Source organism: Schistocerca nitens, chromosome 3, assembly GCF_023898315.1.
Source record: "Schistocerca nitens isolate TAMUIC-IGC-003100 chromosome 3, iqSchNite1.1, whole genome shotgun sequence".
Taxonomy (NCBI): Eukaryota; Metazoa; Arthropoda; class Insecta; order Orthoptera; family Acrididae; genus Schistocerca; species Schistocerca nitens.
In genome coordinates this window covers 592,024,775-592,045,130 of record NC_064616.1, presented here as the reverse complement: position 1 = coordinate 592,045,130, position 20,356 = coordinate 592,024,775, and the positions used below count along the sequence as shown (strand labels likewise).

The following is a 20,356-nucleotide window of genomic DNA, read 5'->3' as shown; positions in this document are numbered from 1 at the left end:
GCTTGATTGCTAGAATTTTCCAACCAAGTATTAAAATAAATAATAAATAAATACATACATAAATATGGATGTCTTTAAGTAAGTCCACACTAGGCACCGTCTGCAGATCATCATATGTCAGAAAGTGAACAGTTGCTGTTTTTCTTGTTGTGAAGGGAAAATTTTACTCTAAAAACAAGGGCAAGTTTTATATCAAACACAGTCATAGCTATCTATTTGATACTGAAAGCAGACAATTATTTCTTTCACTGTGACAGTGGTCCAGCACACTGTAGAAAAAATTGCACCTAGTATTTACATGCAGGAGGCTTTGAACTTCTTAATCATCTTCACATATGTTTTTAATTCCTCAATTGACTATTCTGATAAAGAGTAGTCATTTCATGCAGAGAAAAAAATCTACCTGCAGGCATGAGATCAAGAATATGTCCATGGAAATTACTTTTGATAAATAAAATAAAATAAATGAAGCTGTATTCGAAAACGTTTATAGGTACCATTGTATAACAGATTTAACAAAAACGCAAAGTGATTTTCCCAAAAAATGGTGAACATAGTGCATGTGTGTATAGACAACTAAGAACCATAGGTTTCTTGATGCAGAGCTGCATAAGGAAAGCTGTAAGCACATGCTGGGCAAGATGAAACGATGAAGATAGAGATTTAAAATCCACACCAAGAAAAGTTACATTTACTATCACATCTACACCAAAGTCATTAGATACAGAGCCTATTTCAGAATGGAGATGTATGATTGAGAGAAAATTGCCAGTGGTCTTCTCAATGGAAGCAACCCTAAATTCCCCTACCGCTATTTCAGAAAACAAAATTTAGAGTGGCTGGAATGAGACATGAACCCAACTTCTCAGTCCCACTTCCAAAAAAGCCTGTGTTGTGATGTCTCACTCATGTATCATGACTAGATGTTACCTTCCATATTTTCTTCCCATCTCTGAGAACAATTCCTGTGGTATGAAGAACTACACTGTTGTAGATATCAGGATACACCTCAGTGGCTTACATCACTTACCGTGATGAGTTTCTTTTTGGTGAGACATGAGAATTTCAGAAATGCACAATAATTTTCAATTAAATAATGCAAAAGAAAGAAACAATACCACAAAGCCTTTAGAAAACATCATCATCTTAGACGATTCTCATAAGATACTATTCAACCCTTTCCGTCATATATGTAGCATATGGAGGAATGTATTGATAAAATAATAGAAATTAGGGTACGGACAACAATATTTCCCCAGCAACTACTGAGAATGGAATTGGAAAGTTTCACAAGTAAATTTGGTAGGCAGGGAGCCCTTTAATCCTGTAATAATGGCACTGATATGGCTCAGTACATAGTTGTTAAACCTACAAATAGAAAGGTTAGTGTTTGATCCCTAACTGATTGTAGGACTTTTTTTGTCACTTTGTGCTATCACTTCTGAAGCAGCTTTGTGTATGTCGAGAATACTAAATTGCAACACAGTATGGATCCCACATTATGCTGTAAGTCCCCCACATGAATGGCGAGTATGTCAGTTCACAGATCACGGGGATGCAAGGGTATACTACTGATGAGAGCAGCATTTTTCATGGTGAATTACTGTCTGCCCCCCCCCCCCCCACCCCAACCAATCTTCATGCTGTTGACTATTTTAAGTGTCCACATTAACCTTGAACATCAAATGTTAGCCTATAATTCCCTGAACAATTATATTTGGCAACGTGAGGAGATAAACTTGTTGCACCACAGAATTTAATTTTAGGTGAACGTAAAATTTTGTAAGTTTTTCCCCAGCAAGCACAGAGCCAAGCTAAGACAGGCTCAAATGCAGTGTCTCAATCACAGTGAAAAACCAGGAAGAAGAGCCAATACTGCAAACAGTGAGGCATACCACTGGGCTTTGACACACAACAATCGAGCGGAGATGAGAGAATGCAATCGCAAGAGAATGCTCACTTTGTAATGTCATTCTGACACCACCACAAGGTGAGGTACGACTGTGTAACACACAAGAACAGCTCCACAACATTCACATGTTGCAGAAAGGGCCAAGCTGAAGATCTGAAAGCTTAAGTAGGGACACCATGATGTGGCGCAGTGTGCTGGTAAGCCTAGAAAATGAGACCAAATTTGCTCATTGCCACAGCTCGGCAGCGTAATTGGCACAACGTAACCAATATAAATACACTCTTGCTCAGAAAAAAAAGACGGAACATATTGAGTGACTAGAGAGAGGACGTTCATATTCACAGGTCATGTACATTAGTATGTTCTGCAGAAACGATTAGCGTTTCGATCATCTTGGTTCAGCATGTGTCCTGTTGTAGCAGGCAAGCAGGCACAGGGTCTGCCATGGGCCCTAATAACTTGTTCCATGAATGGTGGCATGTTGCATATAAGGTATGAATGGTGTCCTGTAGTATAGCCATCCATGCTGCATTCACCTGGTTCCAAAGTTCATCTGTGGTGGTTGGCATTGGGTCACAGTACTGCACCCATCATTTCACCATATCCCACACAGTTTCAACTGGTGACAAGTCTGGTTATCCGGTGTGCCAGGGCAAAACGCCAACATCCTGTGACACCAAGAAGGCACATGTTCACACAGCAACATGTGGTAGTACATTGTCTTGCTGAAAAATTGCATCTGGGGTGTTGTGCAGGAAGGGTATGACTACAGGTAGCAGGATGTCATTCACGTATGCCACACTGGTAACAGTGCCCGGGACACGCACCAACTGTGATTTGTGGTTGTACCCAATAGCATCCCATACCACAAGGCCTCGAGTTGGCACTGTATGTCTTGTGCGAATGCTCACTGATGCTGCTCCCTCTCTGTCGCAAACCAAAATGCGGCCATCATTCTCAAACAGGAGATGGTCCGTCACCTCTGATAGCGTGTGATGTGTTACACTGTTCCACTGGTGCACCAGAGCCAAGGAGGACGCAGATTTGTGACATGTCAATCTTCTCGGCGGGGTGGTCTGGGTGGTGTGACCTGACCTATCTCGTTGTGTTCTATGGCCTTCTGTGAACCATTCTGCACACACCCATTCGTTGCCGAAACACTTCATCCCACACAAGCAGCAATTTCCCGGATGGATGCATCACATTCTCTCATGCCAATAATAAGCCCTCTTTCAAACTCACTGATTTGATGATACAATTCATGTGTGCATTTGCAAGGTATCCTGCACATCTGCGTAAGTCACACTCATCTATTATGTTCGGTTTATAGCGACAACGAGAGTCGTAGGCACATTTTACTGGTAGGTGGTGGGCGTCACGATATTTATGCTGACCTTGAAATTGTGGCCGAAATGGTTCAAATGCTAATCATTTTTGCAGAAAATATAATGTACATGCCCTGTGAATATGAATGTCGTATCTCTAGATGTTCAAGGTGTTTTGTTTTTCTGAACATGAGTGTACTTAGACTTCTGAACCATTGGGTCAGTGGTATGACAAAGTCTTACTGTGAATCCAAATTGAAGCTGTTCTACGATGTGCTGCCTATTGTTCATCTGATGACTTCTAATACAAGATACCAGCAAACCAGCTTGATGTACTTCACTGTCATGAATTACCACTGCTGCCACCATTGCTACTACTGATGTGAATACTTGAGTGTCTTTGACCAATGATCTGCCAACTTCACATCTTCCGCGAGAGTGCATTTGTGGTGCCCCTAGCTGAACCTGCGAGTAGCTTCCGGTGTCTTGGCCGTCTTTTGTTGCAAGGCCAGGGCATACTTCTGCACTGCTACCTTCATCCCATGCGTAACTGCTGGCCATCGAGCAGGGTGCAAACTATGATGACCATGAGAGCACCTTCGTGGAATGGTTCACCAAGCTGTTTGCACCCTGGCTTGACAGGCAATGCCTGCAAACTTCTACACCAGCACCCTGTATGATGCCACCTCTGCTGAGCAGTCCCTGACTGCGCCAAGCCACGTTACCGCATACTGAGCCTCGTGAGTCATCTGCACCCAGCCATGAGTGCCACTCTACTCAATGCTGATCAACACCATGTAGAAGCTATTTTGTATTGTATAAATCCTGACAATAAATGTATTCACAACCAACAAAGCCTTACTATGCCCTCTGGGATGCCATCGGACCACACTCACGCATTCCGACCTTCACATCCTGCATATGTAGAGACCACAGTTCCTCCGATTCTCCAAATCTTTCAAGAGGTACAATGTAATTAGGCCAGATGCTTCTGTGCACTAACAGCCAGACTTATTAGCTAGTGACGAAGAGGTCTCGGGTATGATTCCATGTAATGTATTCAGATTTTCTGTGGAATAATCCTGAGAGTGACCATTCAACATTCAACCTCATGAGGCCAAATAAGGAGTAGCTAAAAAAGTCAACAGACATGCAAGCCACCCAGTGACACAAAATCTTAAGGCTTTCACCAGGCTGACAGACATACTTTCTTAAATAAAATTAAATCGAAAGAAACGGCAGCAGAAATGGGGGCAGACAGCACAATGAGAAGGGTGCAGATAACAGAAGGCTCAAAAGACTGTCTGCAATCATAGATACAGATCAGACATTACGCGGATCTCGGAACAAAACTATACTGGGATCAACATGGTCACTGTACTCACTGAATGCCGCAACATACAAAACTAGTGACTTGCCCCCAATTTGCAGAAATAGAACTAAGTAACTATGGTGGGACAACTTGACTAGTGTAACAGTAATATTATTTTTGGGCTACTGTGTAGAGTTGTTATTAAAATTCCAGCAAGAGCTATGGGAACTTGCTGGTCAGCTGACTCAAGTACCAGCCTAGCATGAACAACATTTTCTGTGTGTGCCTTTCCCCCCTTTCCCAACATAACACTGTTACAAAGAACACTCTGCTGTGCACCATTGGTACAAAGTATTTCCTCCCATGCACAATCAGTATGAAGCACAGTCCACCACACAACATTGATATGAAGCATCTGCTACCACGAAACATCATTTATGGAGCATCCTTTGCCATGCAACATTGGTACCAAGCAGCCTCCACCACACAACATCTGTAACAAGCAGTCTCGACCACACAACATCTGTACCAAGCAGCCTCCATCACACACCATCTGTACCAAGCAGCCTCCACCATACAACATCAGTATGGAGCATCCTTCACTACATAACAGTGGTACAAATCACACAGCGCCACTTAACATGCACCAGGCACAGCATAAGGCTGTGCGAGCTTATTCATGAAAGCCCTATCAGTATCACTACAGTAGTTCCTGAGATCAGAACGGACAGATATAATCAAGGCTGGGGACTTCAGCTAATGTATATATGTATGTATGAATGGACGGATGGATGGATAGATAGATAGATAGATAGATAGAAGTATAAGCACAGAAGGATGTTGGAGTCGCATTATACAATGGAGACATCCTTAAGCCAAACAGGAAACAGTATTCTGAAGCTTTGATTTGATGATCTGTCCATCATGTTTTGATTTGCTGTACACTGGAACACCATACCAGTATGGAACTGTTAGATTACATTACCAGCTGTGTAATAAACTGTGCAGAAGTGTTCCTTTGTACGAGGCCGTATCAGGCCATGTTTCACATATTCCTATTTTTAATTGGGATGGGCTGACAACATTCTGACAAGAATTGTTGTTGTAACATGTACTTTCAACACCAACAGCAGCTAGTTCCTCAGGAAAGAGGTGGTGGCCAACCAAGTGAGAATGTCCAAATTGTTGAACTATTAAACATAATAAATTCTTACATCACCACCAGCTTTCACTAGAGGTATCACTGAATAAACACACATGGAACATGTTTGCTTAGTTACTAGCCTCAAAATGTCATCAGGACTGACCATTGGCTTTGTGTAAAGAACAATGAGTCACATAATAGTGCATAACCAAATGCAAAATATTTGAATTCCATAAAATGTACCAGCAATACGCAAGCACAGTGCAGTTTTATAAAATGTTGATTTAGTGGAGTAATATGGTGGTGTAAAAAACTTTAACACACAGTTCAAAAGAATTATGTAAACATGTATATCAACATCCGATATGTTAAATCTATTATGATAAAGGCGGTACCTATTGTTTTACTGCATGGCTTGAGAGCTTTGCTTTTGATGTAGGCTACGATTAACATCTTTCCGACCCCTCAGAAGGAAGTGCATACCGGCGTCCCAGTGTTTTCTAGTGATGTACGCAGATGGCAGTTGTCATGTTTGGACACTGTATTCAACCAAGCACATGCACTGCGACAGCTTAATGCAGTGCAAGTTACAAGGGCAGTCGATTTGATCCAAAAAGGATGCTCTTTCGGTAGTGTCATTGCAGATGCCAATGCCTTTCATTGCGTCATCCATAGGTTGTGGATGCACTAGAGGGAGATAGGTCAGTAAACAAGGCAAGTTGGACAAGGTTGCCAATGCATTACAACCCCCACATGGGGACCAATATCTGGCCTGGCCACCTCTGCATTGCCACGTCATATGGATACCCGCAGAGCACTGCAAGATGACCTCAGAAGGCCCAGTAACTGTAATGAACCATTTACGAGCTAGGACTTTACGACCCAGGTGACCTATTCAAGTACCCTTTGACATGACATCACCTTGTAGCTCACCTTCATGTCTGCTGTTCCCTTATCAATGGGCAACCTCATCACTGGTGAAACATGTTATTCACAGAGGAGTCCAGATATCCTCTGACCCAAGGTGATTGCTGTGTTTGTGTGCAGAGACCTGTGGTGAGTGGTACCTGCAAAATGATGTTCAGGAAACTGAAAGATTTCCAAGGTCCTGTGATGTTGAGGGGAGACTTCAGTGTATCGGCCATATGGATCTTGTTGTTGTCCATGGTCACCTTACTGTCATGCAGTACATCGAGCAGAACCTGTTGGACCATATGGTGACTGCTGCATACTGTGGTGGCCCTGAGCTGCTCCTAATGCCGAAGTCTAAGTGGTGGGCGTCAGCAGAGATGTCTTGCAAAGCCTGGACATTGAAGTAATGGCATTGCCAGCAGTGAGTCCTGACCTACACTCCATTTTGAATATGTGGGACATGCTTGACAGCTGTGATCATGGTCGTGATGTTCCACCAGACACTCCAGGACTCTCATTAATTCTCACTGACAAATGGGAACAGATAACACAGAGTGACCTCCATAGACTTATATGGAGCATGCCATCATGTAGGTGTCAGGCAGTGATAAACACTCATGGAGGGCATACACATTATTGAAGTTTTCAAAGTCAAATGACAAGCACATAGGATGATGGGATGAATGGTGATTTCCAATTTGTTTTTGATGTCGGTTGTAAATTTCAGTTCTTTTTATGTAAACGATCATGGATGTAATGGTGTTTTGTTGTGTACTTAATTTTTGAAATATAAAGGCATAATTTCATAACATACCCATTCCTCAATTATTGCTCAATGGAGTATGGCAGATGCCCAAATTCATGTTGTCCTGATTCTTTTGAACAGTATAATTTATTTGAGTACAGTTAGTCATACGCTGCATAAACTTTATGCTGGCCAAGAGACTTTAATGCAGTGACAGAAATGTATGGCCTCTTGATACCAATGTTTGGTTCCAAATATAACTCTAATATGGCAGCATGCGAAGAAATTGGAGACCACATAAGGTTACAGATTAAATACGCTAATAACGAAAAATAAGGAATTATGTTTTGAATCACTTTCTGTGTGTGGTTTTAAATAAATAGTCAAAATTATCCATCATAACTCTCAATGAGGAACAAAACATTGGTTAGTTTGCAGCTGCAGTAACTTATGGCAAAGAATAGGATCATAAATCTACACTTCGATTGATAATACCTCAGTAGAATAACATAATCATTGAAAACATATGCTTCAATTTTAAGATTGGTCAACTTGAGAAAAAAGATAAAGGCAAAATGTTTATTTTCATAGCATATTAAAGTGTAACATATTTCTATCGTGGGGTTTCTCTGATCATCCAATATAATGGGGGAAACAAAAATAAATGCTGCACAAAATTTCTTTTTGCATTTAGTTTGTTTTCAAAGTAATTTACTGATATTAAAAAATGTATCATATTTACAGTGGCGAAACCCATAAACAAATTTTAAATTTACTGTCTGACATAAGAATTTGTGGAGTCTTGAAACACTGACATCAAGACTACACGTGACAACAAATCCATCAAAATTACTGTATCAGTGATTAAGACACTGTATATGTTGCACAGTCAGGATGCACAAAGTCATTAAGAAATAGAATATAATTATATAATATGGGGCTACACAGAAAGATTGATTAGAATGGCTCAGCTGTACTATTATTCTCTTTTCTTCATATACAAAATTTATTTTCCATTAACAGCTGTGCTCTTGATATTACACATGAGCAGCTGCAATGCATCTTTCAATGGAGTCCCACCTTACACAATGGCTGATCTAGACTGTGGAGCATACCCACGAGAGACTGATAAAGTTCCCCAAATCTGAAACTGATCATATTTCAATATACGATCATTAAGAACACAACCATTATTGGGAAACAAATTTTGTGAATATGGAGGACCGAAGAATTTTATAAGCTCAACAGAAGAAATATATTCATGTAACAGTCTGTAGCACATCAGTGAGCTTTGTTAAGAGCCATAAGTCACTATGGAGTGTACTATACATGATTCTAGATATACAATGTAGTAAAATGCCGCTCCATCCACATCACCTCATGTACATAAGGCACACAGCATGGACGCCATTGTAACCAAATTTGTTCACTGCTCCTGTCAGTCTCTCAGATTTTCAAAGAGGTTCAAATATGGGGGCTTACCGAATCTCATGACGTGTGATTGCTCGCGTCTTTCTCATTCTAAGTAGTTACCATTTTGCCCATTGGTTGTAGAGCATTTCAATTTAACAGTGACTTCAACCAAAGGGCCCATTTCTGCATATCCAAAATGTTTTTTTGGACACCACGCTCTACACTCTAATGAAATTCCCTCTGGTATGTTCATTAGGAAATTACAGCACTTCCTATATCATCATTACATAATTTGGGACACAAGTCAGCAGTCTCTTTCTGCCACAATACTTAGTTCCGATTTGTACAGCATATCCTGGTGAACTGGGATGTCAGCTATTGGCAGGATGTCTATATGGTAGAATGCAACTACTGATCCGCTAAATTTGCCACCCTCTTCAGGGGATGATGTTTAGTTATTTCAAAGTTAATCTCTTCCTTTTGTTACCCAGACAACAGCAGCTTTGCACAACTTTTAACACAAAGTAAGCAACTGTGCACTGTGTACACACAGCACACTAATCTACATTATCGAAGTGGCAGGCACTGGTCCACTTTACTGTACATTATCTGCTGTTACTATTACCTTGAATATATCAGGCCACAACGTGTCCTGAGAGAATATTTGTAATGGAACATCATTGCAAAAAAATATTTGAGAATGTGGGCACGTAAACCTAAATTAAACATAAACCAAACCTAAAATTAAGGATACAGCTCATTTCTCAATTTGTGAGGTGCAGACATGGTCTAGGTCATTGAATGTTCACTGTTTCCTGAACTCTAAAAGAACCACTGGATAATTCACCCCTGGTATCTCAGGAACCATGCACTGCACAGTAAGAAGTACAAAGTTTTGACACAGGAATGGTGCCACACTTTACACTATGTCAAATTTTAATTTTCTTTTTGAACAAGATGATTGCTGCAAGGTTTGCATCAATGGCAATCCAGCAATTGTGTAAGAACCCCTTACCAAATAGGCACTAAGAATTGCGGTTTGGACAGCCACCAGTTAAGACTCACTTCTCATATTTCAAATAAGAACAGATAGTATTGCAGTATGGTGAGAATATTTTGCAGAATCAAACTCCCACCATTTCTCTACTACAGCTCAATAATATTACACATCATTCTCTAGAGGCTATATGAAATTTGGACAAAATGAAAACTATTTTCAACAGAGGACAACAGCTGTTACACAGTCCGCTTACAGCCCAACCACTAGACAATTTTTGTAATTAGTCATGGGAGAATGGTAGAATTCTGGATAATGCAATGCCTTCATAACATGGAGAAATGTAAGTTGCAGAAGTTTGTCCTATCTCACACTGAACTAACATTTTGTGCCCTGTCCATCTTGCACTGTGCAGATGGCATCACAATATCATCTGCATTTCCTAGTTCATGTGTTATTTGATGTTGGCTTTGTTGATGGTGGATAGTTTTTTGTCAGTGCAATTGTTTCCATGTCTATCAAAATAATTTATTAATATATGATACTTTTTTTTCAGGACACACACACACACACACACACACACACACACACACACACACACACCATTTTGCTTACCGCCTTCTCCTTTGCTGCTTGATCCAAGTTATGTATGCCAACCAACAAACTATAATCCATTATTTTAAAACTTTCCAGCACCTGAAATGTACAAATCATATGAATATTAATTTCTGTCATGCCCTCAAAACAAAATGACCACTAAATACTTCAAAATTGAGTCTACTTACTCTACAATCCCTCTGAATTGTCTTAACAAGGGCTGCATATGTATCTGCTTCGAGTCCTATCCCCTCAGGGTGATGTTCCATAAAATCTAAATCCTTAAATGTTGGTGAACTCTTCTGTCGTTCACTTTTAGATGCCTATGATGGGGAAAAAATAGTATACATGTTTTTTTTTTAACACATCAATGTGCATACGTCACATTCTACAGCTCACAACTACTAGCTATCTACAAATATTTACTTCTTTACAGTAAACATATTCAGCCATTTTAAAATCTACAACAGGGAAATTGTTCATTAAAAAAGACATCTAATCAATCCATAAATTTCTTTCCCAGATCCATTCCTGTTTCTATTCCATGATGCATTTCTGGTTCAGTTTACCATGGCCCATTACCTTCCACATTTGTGCAGCAGAATTCTCTTTCTGAATTTCCATGAACATGTTTTAGCCTTCTGTTCCTTGTAGCTTATTTACAACATTTGGTTTCATTTATGTGCTTGTCTGTCTACTGCTCAACACTTCCTGTACACGGCGAGTGGTTGTCTCTACTTGCACCTTTTTTTCACACTCCTTAATATACAAATGAATAAACTTTTGCACAAATACAAAAACAGACCACACCAATACTTTCTTCTACCAAATGTTTTAGATCATGTACTACAATTTTTATTACATAATGTTACTTCACCCTAGATGGAAAAGCTATACATGCATTTCCCTTTAAGGAAACCGAAATGCCACTACTAAATTTCATTCAATTTTACTGGTGTGGATGAGCAGTTGCTGAACAATGGACTCAAAATGGGTATGGTTCTTCATCCAAATACAAGGCGCATTTGATTTACGCTAATTTTGGGCTTGTTTAACTTTTGTTTGTTTGTGAGGATTTCAATATGTTTAAATTTGCAATACAACTCTCTTTGCTTTAATAGCAGCTTTCTAAGATGGCTGTTGAACCACAGCAGGTCTTTTCCATCCCTCACAACTTTGCTTGGCGCAGACTTGTCTAAAGGACATTGTACAATGCTCTTGAACTTAGCCCATTGGTACTCAATGTTGTTAGAGATGGAAATGAAATTTTCATGCTGACTGCTAACATAATCTGAAAACTGCCTCTTGTATGCTGTAATGGCTTGTAATCTCCAATTTCCTTATTCTATGCTGAGTCGAAAACTTTGGATCTGTTTGTTACTAACAGATCTACCATGTTATCTTCACAAGTTGGTTCTCTGACTAATTAAATGCTCAAGGTAATTTTGGATAAGACACTTAGGACAATTTCAGACAATTCTCTGTCCCTACTACCTGTCCTAATCACTTGAGTCTCTCTATCTATAGCTGGTAAGTTAAAATCTCCAACTAAAACTATGGTATGATCATGAAATTTATGGAAAATATTCTCAAAGTTTGCTCTCAACTGTTCTGCCACAACTACTGCTGAGGCGGGGGACCTACAAAAAGCATCCGATGACCGTGTTTGATTCACCTTTAACACTTGTCTTCACCAAAATTATTTTGTATTCAGAATCTGTACTAATCTCACTAGATGACAACATATTTTTTACTGCTGTAAACACATTTTCAATACCAGCATTCAACCTATCTTTGCAATACACAACCCACATCGAATTTACAGTTTCATTGCTATTTACTTCTGGTTTTAGCCAGATTTCTGTCCCTGGTAATATGTGAGCATTGTTACTGTTTATAAGGGAGATTAATTCAGGGGTATTTCCATTGACGCTCCCGCAGTTAACTAATACTATATTAACATTTTCTTTCTCTGATCTGCTATGACATAGGCTACTCTGAACTCAGAAGGCACCTTATCGGGATTGTGGAAGGATTTCTCTACTCTAAAAAAACCTGCAGGTGCACACTACACGTACTCTGCTACCCTAGTAGCCACTTCCTGCGTGTAGCGATTCCTGGCCTATTAAGGGGAATCCCACAATTCTCCACCGGATAGCGGAGGTTGAGAGATTTACATCGGACACTGTAGCAGAATTTGTCTGAGCCTCTGGTTTAGACCTTTCACTCTGTTCCAGACCAGAGGATCACAATTGGTTCCAGCAAAGATGTGGCACAATGATAGCTAAGCTTCCACCCAACAAGAGAGTCACAATTTGCAACTTGGTGCACCCAGTGTGCTCAATCACTGCCAGCAGAGCCTCCTTCACATCTTGGATGAGACCCTTTGGCAGGCAAACAGACTGGACACTAGCCTTCTTTACTGATCTGCCCACTATTTTCTTGAGGAACTCCATCACCCACCTAACATTGGAGCTCCCAATAACAAGCAATCCCACCCTCTGAGCTTTTACGGACCTCTCAGGAAGATTTCCCCAGTGCCAATGGGCATGGTGTCCTGTGCTGGCTCAGATGTACTCTCAGCAGCAGGCAATACCTCAAACCTGTTTTGAATACCCATTTTGCCTTCTGCCCAGAGATTTGCAACCCTGCCACAGTTCGCCTTAATGTGTCGACAGGACAGGGTGAGCAAATCTGAAGATGCTGTAGTATCAGGGATCCCAGGCGATGCTACAGACTGAAGCGTCAAAGCATTCACCTCAGTTGCCCCAATGCCACCGCAGCCCAGAGCAACAGTCTGAAGCTTGTTGACCATGGCCAACACAGCTTCCACTCTCTATAATCTTCCTAACTTGAAGATTACTGCAGTACCCTGCTATCTGCAGAGTACACTGAATGTGATGTTAGATGTAACACTCACCATCATTCAATTAACATAAAACAGAAGGGTCCTGGAAGTTCATTTCCCAAAGTGCATCACTCAAGGCTCTGGTTTGCAATCAAATCTAAGTACACTTTATAAGTTTCAATACATCATAATAGATGGCGATATTTTTTCCCCAAAGTATGACAATGGACTAGGACCATTTTCCTTTTCTGGATTATAATTTGTTTTCATATATCAAATAATTTTACAATATTTAAGTAACTTGTACATCAAACATGAGTGTGTGGATTTATGTACAGTTTATTTGTGGAATATTTTGATGGGAAGAACAACACACTACAATATTTATATCATGCTCTGCAGTACTTTTTCAACTTTATTTGCTTTAACTGGTACTAAGCATACACAAATCAGAGTCATTCATTGTTACTAGTCCCACAACAGTATATATCCTCATTAAATACTCAATTTTTCACGGGACTTGACTTCTGATCTCTCTCAATTTATTTTTACAAAACAGTAGAAAGTTTGATTTTGGTAAACAAACAACAAAATATTATTTTCAAGTCTGCACTAGTCTTCCCTCATTAAGTCTATGAGAATAACTTGATCCATCCAATCACAATCTGTAACTTCATAATGGCCAATAACTTATGTAACAACCTGCAATTTTAGAAATTCTATGACACCTTTTTCTTTGCCTTTAATGAGCTGTGTTCAAGGTTCCCATTCTTTTGAAATAAACCTGTAATGGTTAACAGGCTATTAATTTAATGGACTTTCAGGTCAGTTCCTCCCTCCCACAATTCCTAATTTATCAACACATTTTGAAGTATTATTAGCATTAATTTTAAACAGCTTTCTACACTACGTCTTACAACATTAATAGAAAGTTCACTGTACTGCAGTAATCACTTGCCCATGTACCACTTACATGAAATGACATTCTTAATGCCTCATGCCTCCTAACTGAAACTAGTTCAACTTTGTACTTCTTATAAGCAAAAACACTCTACTACATTAATCACAAACATAAAGCAATGTGGTAGGCACTGCAGTGAGTAAGGAACAGACTGCTCAGTTTCACCAAGCAATTAAACTTAACGGACTGCAAACAACACACAAAGTTTTTCCAGCTAATTTATGCCTGTGTGTGAGATTATTTCCTTCACTATAAAGAACAAAATTGGAAGTGTCTCACACATAGAAAAATGTATTCTGCAAAACAAGTACAGTCACATTGAGCTCAAGCAGGTGGTCAAAAATATGACTCATTCCTTTATTATCATGCCTTAGTATCCCACTGACATCATCCTTGGCACATGGATGGGATATGAGGATTCTGTTAGATAGCTCACCAGCTTACCAGACCTAGAAGCTACTCGTTTCCCTTGTAGGACTATCTGGAAAGTGTCAAATGTTCCCAACAGGTGCATATATTTCAGGACAGTCTACTATGCTATTCAGGTAAAAGCCAGATTTACAGGAGGGTGTATCAATCTGTGATGGCACTTGGAGGTAATTTCACAATGGTTAATAGCAATCACTTCCAACATGTACCGCAAAATTTATGTTCAGAGAAACTGTATAATGTAACATCTATTGTAGGCAAATTTTCATTTCCAAACTTATGGTGTAGGTTTCAGATTCCTCCTACTTGTCATAAATAAGTAGTTCATGTTTGCAATTAATATTAAATTTTACACTTTACAAACCAACAGCTTCATAACGTCCCATTTGTCATTATCTGCATAGATGTAGTCATAGAATATATGAAATGACATTTTCTTGGCATATGCAGAAACTACAGTACCATAAACTAAACAGGACTGTGTCAAAGATTTGACAACACTACACCACAGACATAATTTGTGGATTATACTTACTTTTCTTTTGTACGTTGAGCCTTTTAAGTCATACTTTTGATGAAGTTTAATAGATGAAGGGAGCAGATTGTTCATAACTACTAGTCTGACATTTTTAGAATTACACTGATAACAATAAAGACCAAAAAATTTTGGTAATAGGGTCCGAGGATTCTGATTTAAGTTCTGGAACAGAAAATAAATGTAATATTAATACTTAAACTGTGAAAGAAAACGAGAGAGAGAAAACATTTAACTGATTAACATGTGAAACACATGAAACCTATAATACAGACTCCCAAGTAAAATATTCATTAGGTTTTACTACCATGTAGTAGCCGGGAAGTAATTTCTGAAGGAATTCGCCTTCTTTATGTTGCACAGTTTTAATTATGAATTCATCATCTTCAGTGAGATAGAAGATACTCCCACTTGCTCCTGGATTGGACAACTCCCGCAGAGGGGCACTGCACATTGATATCTGGAAGTAGTAAATACAAATCCAATAACGACAGGTATAACAGTAATCACAGTTCTATAAATCATAATCTGTGTGCGGCTCTGTCAACAATAAAAATACAAACAGTGACAGGTTTTCTGTAAAATAAACATGAAGAACAATCACTTCATCTTTCTCATGCCCCCCCCCCCCCCCCCCAGCCCCAGCGCAACCCTTCTCCCACCCTTCTCTCTCTCTCTCTCTCTCTCTCTCTCTCTCTCTCTCTGTGTGTGTGTGTGTGTGTGTGTGTGTGTGTGTGTGTGTGTGAGAGAGAGAGAGAGAGAGAGAGAGAGAGAGAGAGAGAGAGAGAGAGAGAGAAGACTGTCCAAGACTTCTCATTTAATGAATGGCTGGATTGGTAGCATCTGTCGTCGTATTGCTTTCCCTCACTCATCTTGCAACATGTAAATAGTACAATCAAGGCAACACACATGTTTCAGCATCAGAATATTTTGCTTTTAGCAGAATATTTCTCTTTTAGCAAGATCTTCCCTTCAATTGCTTCAAGTACATCCGTCTTATTAACATACATTTTAGTTGTTTCACTGAATGCACATTTTCAACTAGTTTTGTTCACAAGTACCACAGCTTGGACTGCCAGGTCATTTTTCCTGATCTTCAGTCTTTTAATCCTGTAACTTAGAAATAACAAGGAAGTGTTAAACTCTTAACATCCAATCAGCACTATAGTCATTAGAGACTTCAAGTGAATAGGGTCAGGGGAACGAATCTGCCATGCCTTCGTTGATGGAAACAGTCTACCATTTGCCTGAAGTGATGTATACATGATACGTCTAGAGCTTGATGACCACTCCAATAATAATTGACTCTCATTCCTCCAAATACAAGTTCACTGTCTTAAACATTGACTACATGACTCAGTTGATGTAATAGCCTGGAAAAAAATGTTGGAACCAACATGCTATAGTCAAACCACAAACAACGTCCCCGTACGAATCTGCTGCCATTCAGAGAAACAATTTCAGAGTTTCAGCTGCCAGTTACAGCTAGGATGTTACAATGCATCTGCATTCTCTTCTAACTCTCCTGTGCTTGAGAAAGTACTACCACTGTTTTCATAAATCTCTGGCATAGTCAAAATAGCAAATAAAACTCTGAAGAGACTAAGTACAAAACCTGTTAAAATAGCATTCCACTATCTCCAGTTTACACTACCATTTACCAATCCAATCAAAATATAAAATGATAACCATTGTCTCCATTTCAAATACTTATACAAACATAGTTGAATCTGGAAATCCAACTCAGGAAAAGTGTGGCTAGATGATAACATACAACAAAGCTAGACAAGCCAACCTTACTGAGGAAATTACTATCTTCTCCCCAACTAGTTAGTAAGTAGACCAGGCATTTCACAAAACTTGAAAAACTGTGACCTATCTGTCTCAAAACTGGTTTACACAATGTGAACATCAACTGGTAAAACTAACCACTGCTCTCGTTTGAATACAAAACAAAACATCTATTTAGGATACAAAAATCTATTAAAATATGCCGTATTGAATATGCATACCAAAAGCTTTGTTGCAGCCTCACCACTGATGCAGTAAGTTGTACATCAGAAGGCTATGTCTGATTTGTATATGTGTGAAAAGACTGTTTGCCAACTTACTGGAGGGAGTTCACCACAGGTCTTAGCATCATCACCAGCTGCATCTTGCTGTTCATCACTACCCGTCATTAGACTATGTGTCTCATTTATGAAGGGACAGCAAGTTCGCAGAAAGCATGTTGTGCCCCTGAATTTTCATATGTCCTGGTGCCCAGAAGAATGAAATCACCTTCCTCAGTCTTTATTACTAAAGGTAAGAGTCATGGATGTTCTGGACTTTTTTGTCTGCAGTGTGAACACACTGTAAAATCTGAAAGGTGCTCTGGGAGACCAAATCAATCAGGAAAAGCATAGTATGAAATGCTAGTGATTTTAAACAGACAAGAAAAAGTATACCTAATGCACTATAATGAGCTATTATCAGAGAGAAAGTAGTGGCTCTGCGGCCTCATTAAAGGATGGTTGTTGGGATGATCCTCTTGCACCTTTGGCCAGTATAATCCCGTAATGATGGACAGTGTCAATGATGACTTATGAATGTCTCACTTGTCCATAAACCTCTGGCCACCATTCTAGTTAGTTTCATACAAAAGCATTATTACACTGGAGAAGAATCCCACTTGTTCCCCATGACCTGTGGTTAAAGTATGGCAACATGTGGGGATCTTGCCATCACATTAGTTGTAGGTTTCACTGTCAGCTTGGAGTCAATAAAGAGGACCACAAACATAGCTGAAACTTTAAGAATAGTGTCATTAATTTGTAGCTAATTTGTAGATATGCAACTGCTTTGATGAATATCTGAGTACATTGTGCTAAACAGTAAATGCTCCACATAACTTACATAATGTTGGGTTTTCCCCCATGAAAGCATAATAGATCATTTAATATTCTTAATATACAAAAACAATTTATAAGATAGCATCAGCAACACTACAGCATGCTTCGCTGACAAGGCTGAAATCTACAGCACAGCATCAACATTAGACCATCCTTAATAAGGAAATACAGAAGACTTGGACAAAATTCCATTTTGTTTAATATATAGAACCTCTCTTAGTATGACAAATGCAAGATAATGTGCATAACAAAGACAAACAACTCAATTGTACCTGTTTATAAGATTATTGGTGAACTTGTGGAACATGTCAGAACATTTAAATATATAGGGGTAATACTAAGATGCAATATGAAATGGGATGACCACACAAGACCAGTAGTAGCAAAGACAAATGAAAGATTTACATCAGCTGGAAAGGTTTTGGGAAAATGCAGTGGATTTGCAAAGGAAATCACTTACAAGACATTAGTGTGACCAGTTCTAGATTTTTATTCCCATGTTTTGAGTCTTTATCAAACAGGCATGACAACAGACATAGAATGAACTCAGAGAAATGCTGTTAGAATCTTAACAGGTTGGTCTAGCAACCATACAAAAGTGTAACAGAAAAGACTAAAACTGAAATGGGAATCCTCGGAAGAAAGACAGTTTACTTCTTATAAAACCCTTTCTGGTAAATTTATAAAACTGTATTCGAATACCACCGTGTGACCATTAAGCTGCCACCATTGTACACTTCACATGGAGGTCATGTAAATAAGACATGGAAGATTAGGCTTGTCCAGAGGCATATACACTATCATTTTCCCCTCTATGCATGAATGGAATAGGACAGAACAAAGCTGGAAAAGTTAGATCCACATATTTTGACTCTCATTAGATTAATATGTTAAGGACTATGAATAGTTATAATATGCTTAGATTATATTAAGAGATAGATTGAGACTTGAGATCAGCTTAGTATAGAGGTAGATGGTGTCATTTACCATGATCCAAATATGCAACATGACTGTGGCACACTATCTGTAGACTCCATACTGAATAAACTCACATACTGCACATCAACATGCAGTTTGGGAATCACTTTGCAAGATCGTAATTGTTATATCACTTTTCTGCGCACTTTCACTGTTAGTTTCAGACATTCTGTTGAATAAAATATAGAAGCTGTGCAGGGTCAAATTACACAATGAAATTAAATCACAAATGTTTTGTTACCAACTGCAACAGACAATGGTATGCAGCACATAATGTAGCAGAACAATAGGGAAGAATAGAAGAAATGGGCAATCTCATTTTCTGATCCAATCATTCACTCTGTTATTCTAATCAAGCTCTAGTTTCCTTTTATCTTCATTTACTTTGGAAAAAAAAAGACAGCTGCACTTTTGAAGTTAAAAGCATGATGGAATTAACGGTAAGGAAGCTGTTCTATTAAAAGACACCAGACTGAACAGTTATACCAACTGAGCAGAGCTAAGTATCGGAAACACACAAGGAAATTAACACCAAATGCAGCACTGCAGTTGTTAATCTAAGAAAAACAGGGCAAAAGCAATATTACATAGCTTTATCACTAAACTTACCAAAAAATCATCTGGTTGAATGCCAAATAAGTCTCGAAAATATCTAAATGCTATTGGTGCGTATGTACGAAATCTGAATTCAGAATAATGATGGGCAGGGGTGTGATTCGATCCCTCCGAAGGAAAATTTGTAGTTTCTACAGTCATAAAATCCTGCATTAGTAAGTCTCGTTCTGGTTTAGATGCCAAACCACCAACTGCGTGCTGAATTCCAAGTTGGATAGAGCCCATGATCTGGGTTGTTTGTATCTAAAAAGTAGAACAGTTAGAAAATCAAAAGTTATGCATACAAAAGACTACAGATAATTGTCATAATAATCATGACAGATTCATTAAACATTAGTTACTGCAAAACATGTTGCTCTTTGCAAAAAATTTGGTCATAATGAATTATGAATGAATAAATAAATACACTCCTGGAAATGGAAAAAAGAACACATTGACACCGGTGTGTCAGACCCACCATACTTGCTCCGGACACTGCGAGAGGGCTGTACAAGCAATGATCACACGCACGGCACAGCGGACACACCAGGAACCGCGGTGTTGGCCGTCGAATGGCGCTAGCTGCGCAGCATTTGTGCACCGCCGCCGTCAGTGTCAGCCAGTTTGCCGTGGCATACGGAGCTCCATCGCAGTCTTTAACACTGGTAGCATGCCGCGACAGCGTGGACGTGAACCATATGTGCAGTTGACGGACTTTGAGCGAGGGCGAATAGTGGGCATGCGGGAGGCCGGGTGGACGTAC

At 39.3% G+C, this 20,356-nt stretch overlaps 1 protein-coding gene across 8 annotated transcripts in view; it reads right to left on the bottom strand.

The window, feature by feature from the left end:
• The window catches only part of LOC126248507 (phosphatidylinositol 4-phosphate 5-kinase type-1 alpha-like), a 300,192-nt gene that overhangs the window by 241,108 nt on the left and 38,728 nt on the right, over positions 1-20,356 (bottom strand). For all 8 annotated transcript variants that reach the window (XR_007545495.1, XM_049949546.1, XM_049949548.1 and 5 more), the window contains exons 4-8: positions 19,609-19,857; positions 15,438-15,590; positions 15,131-15,295; positions 10,546-10,680; positions 10,376-10,456 (exon numbers count right to left, since the gene is read on the bottom strand). Coding sequence is in view for 7 of the 8 variants with exons in the window: in XM_049949546.1 (XP_049805503.1) it covers positions 10,376-10,456; positions 10,546-10,680; positions 15,131-15,295; positions 15,438-15,590; positions 19,609-19,857 (783 nt within the window). In the remaining variant the exon portion in view is untranslated. The remainder of the gene's footprint in view (positions 1-10,375; positions 10,457-10,545; positions 10,681-15,130; positions 15,296-15,437; positions 15,591-19,608; positions 19,858-20,356) is intronic.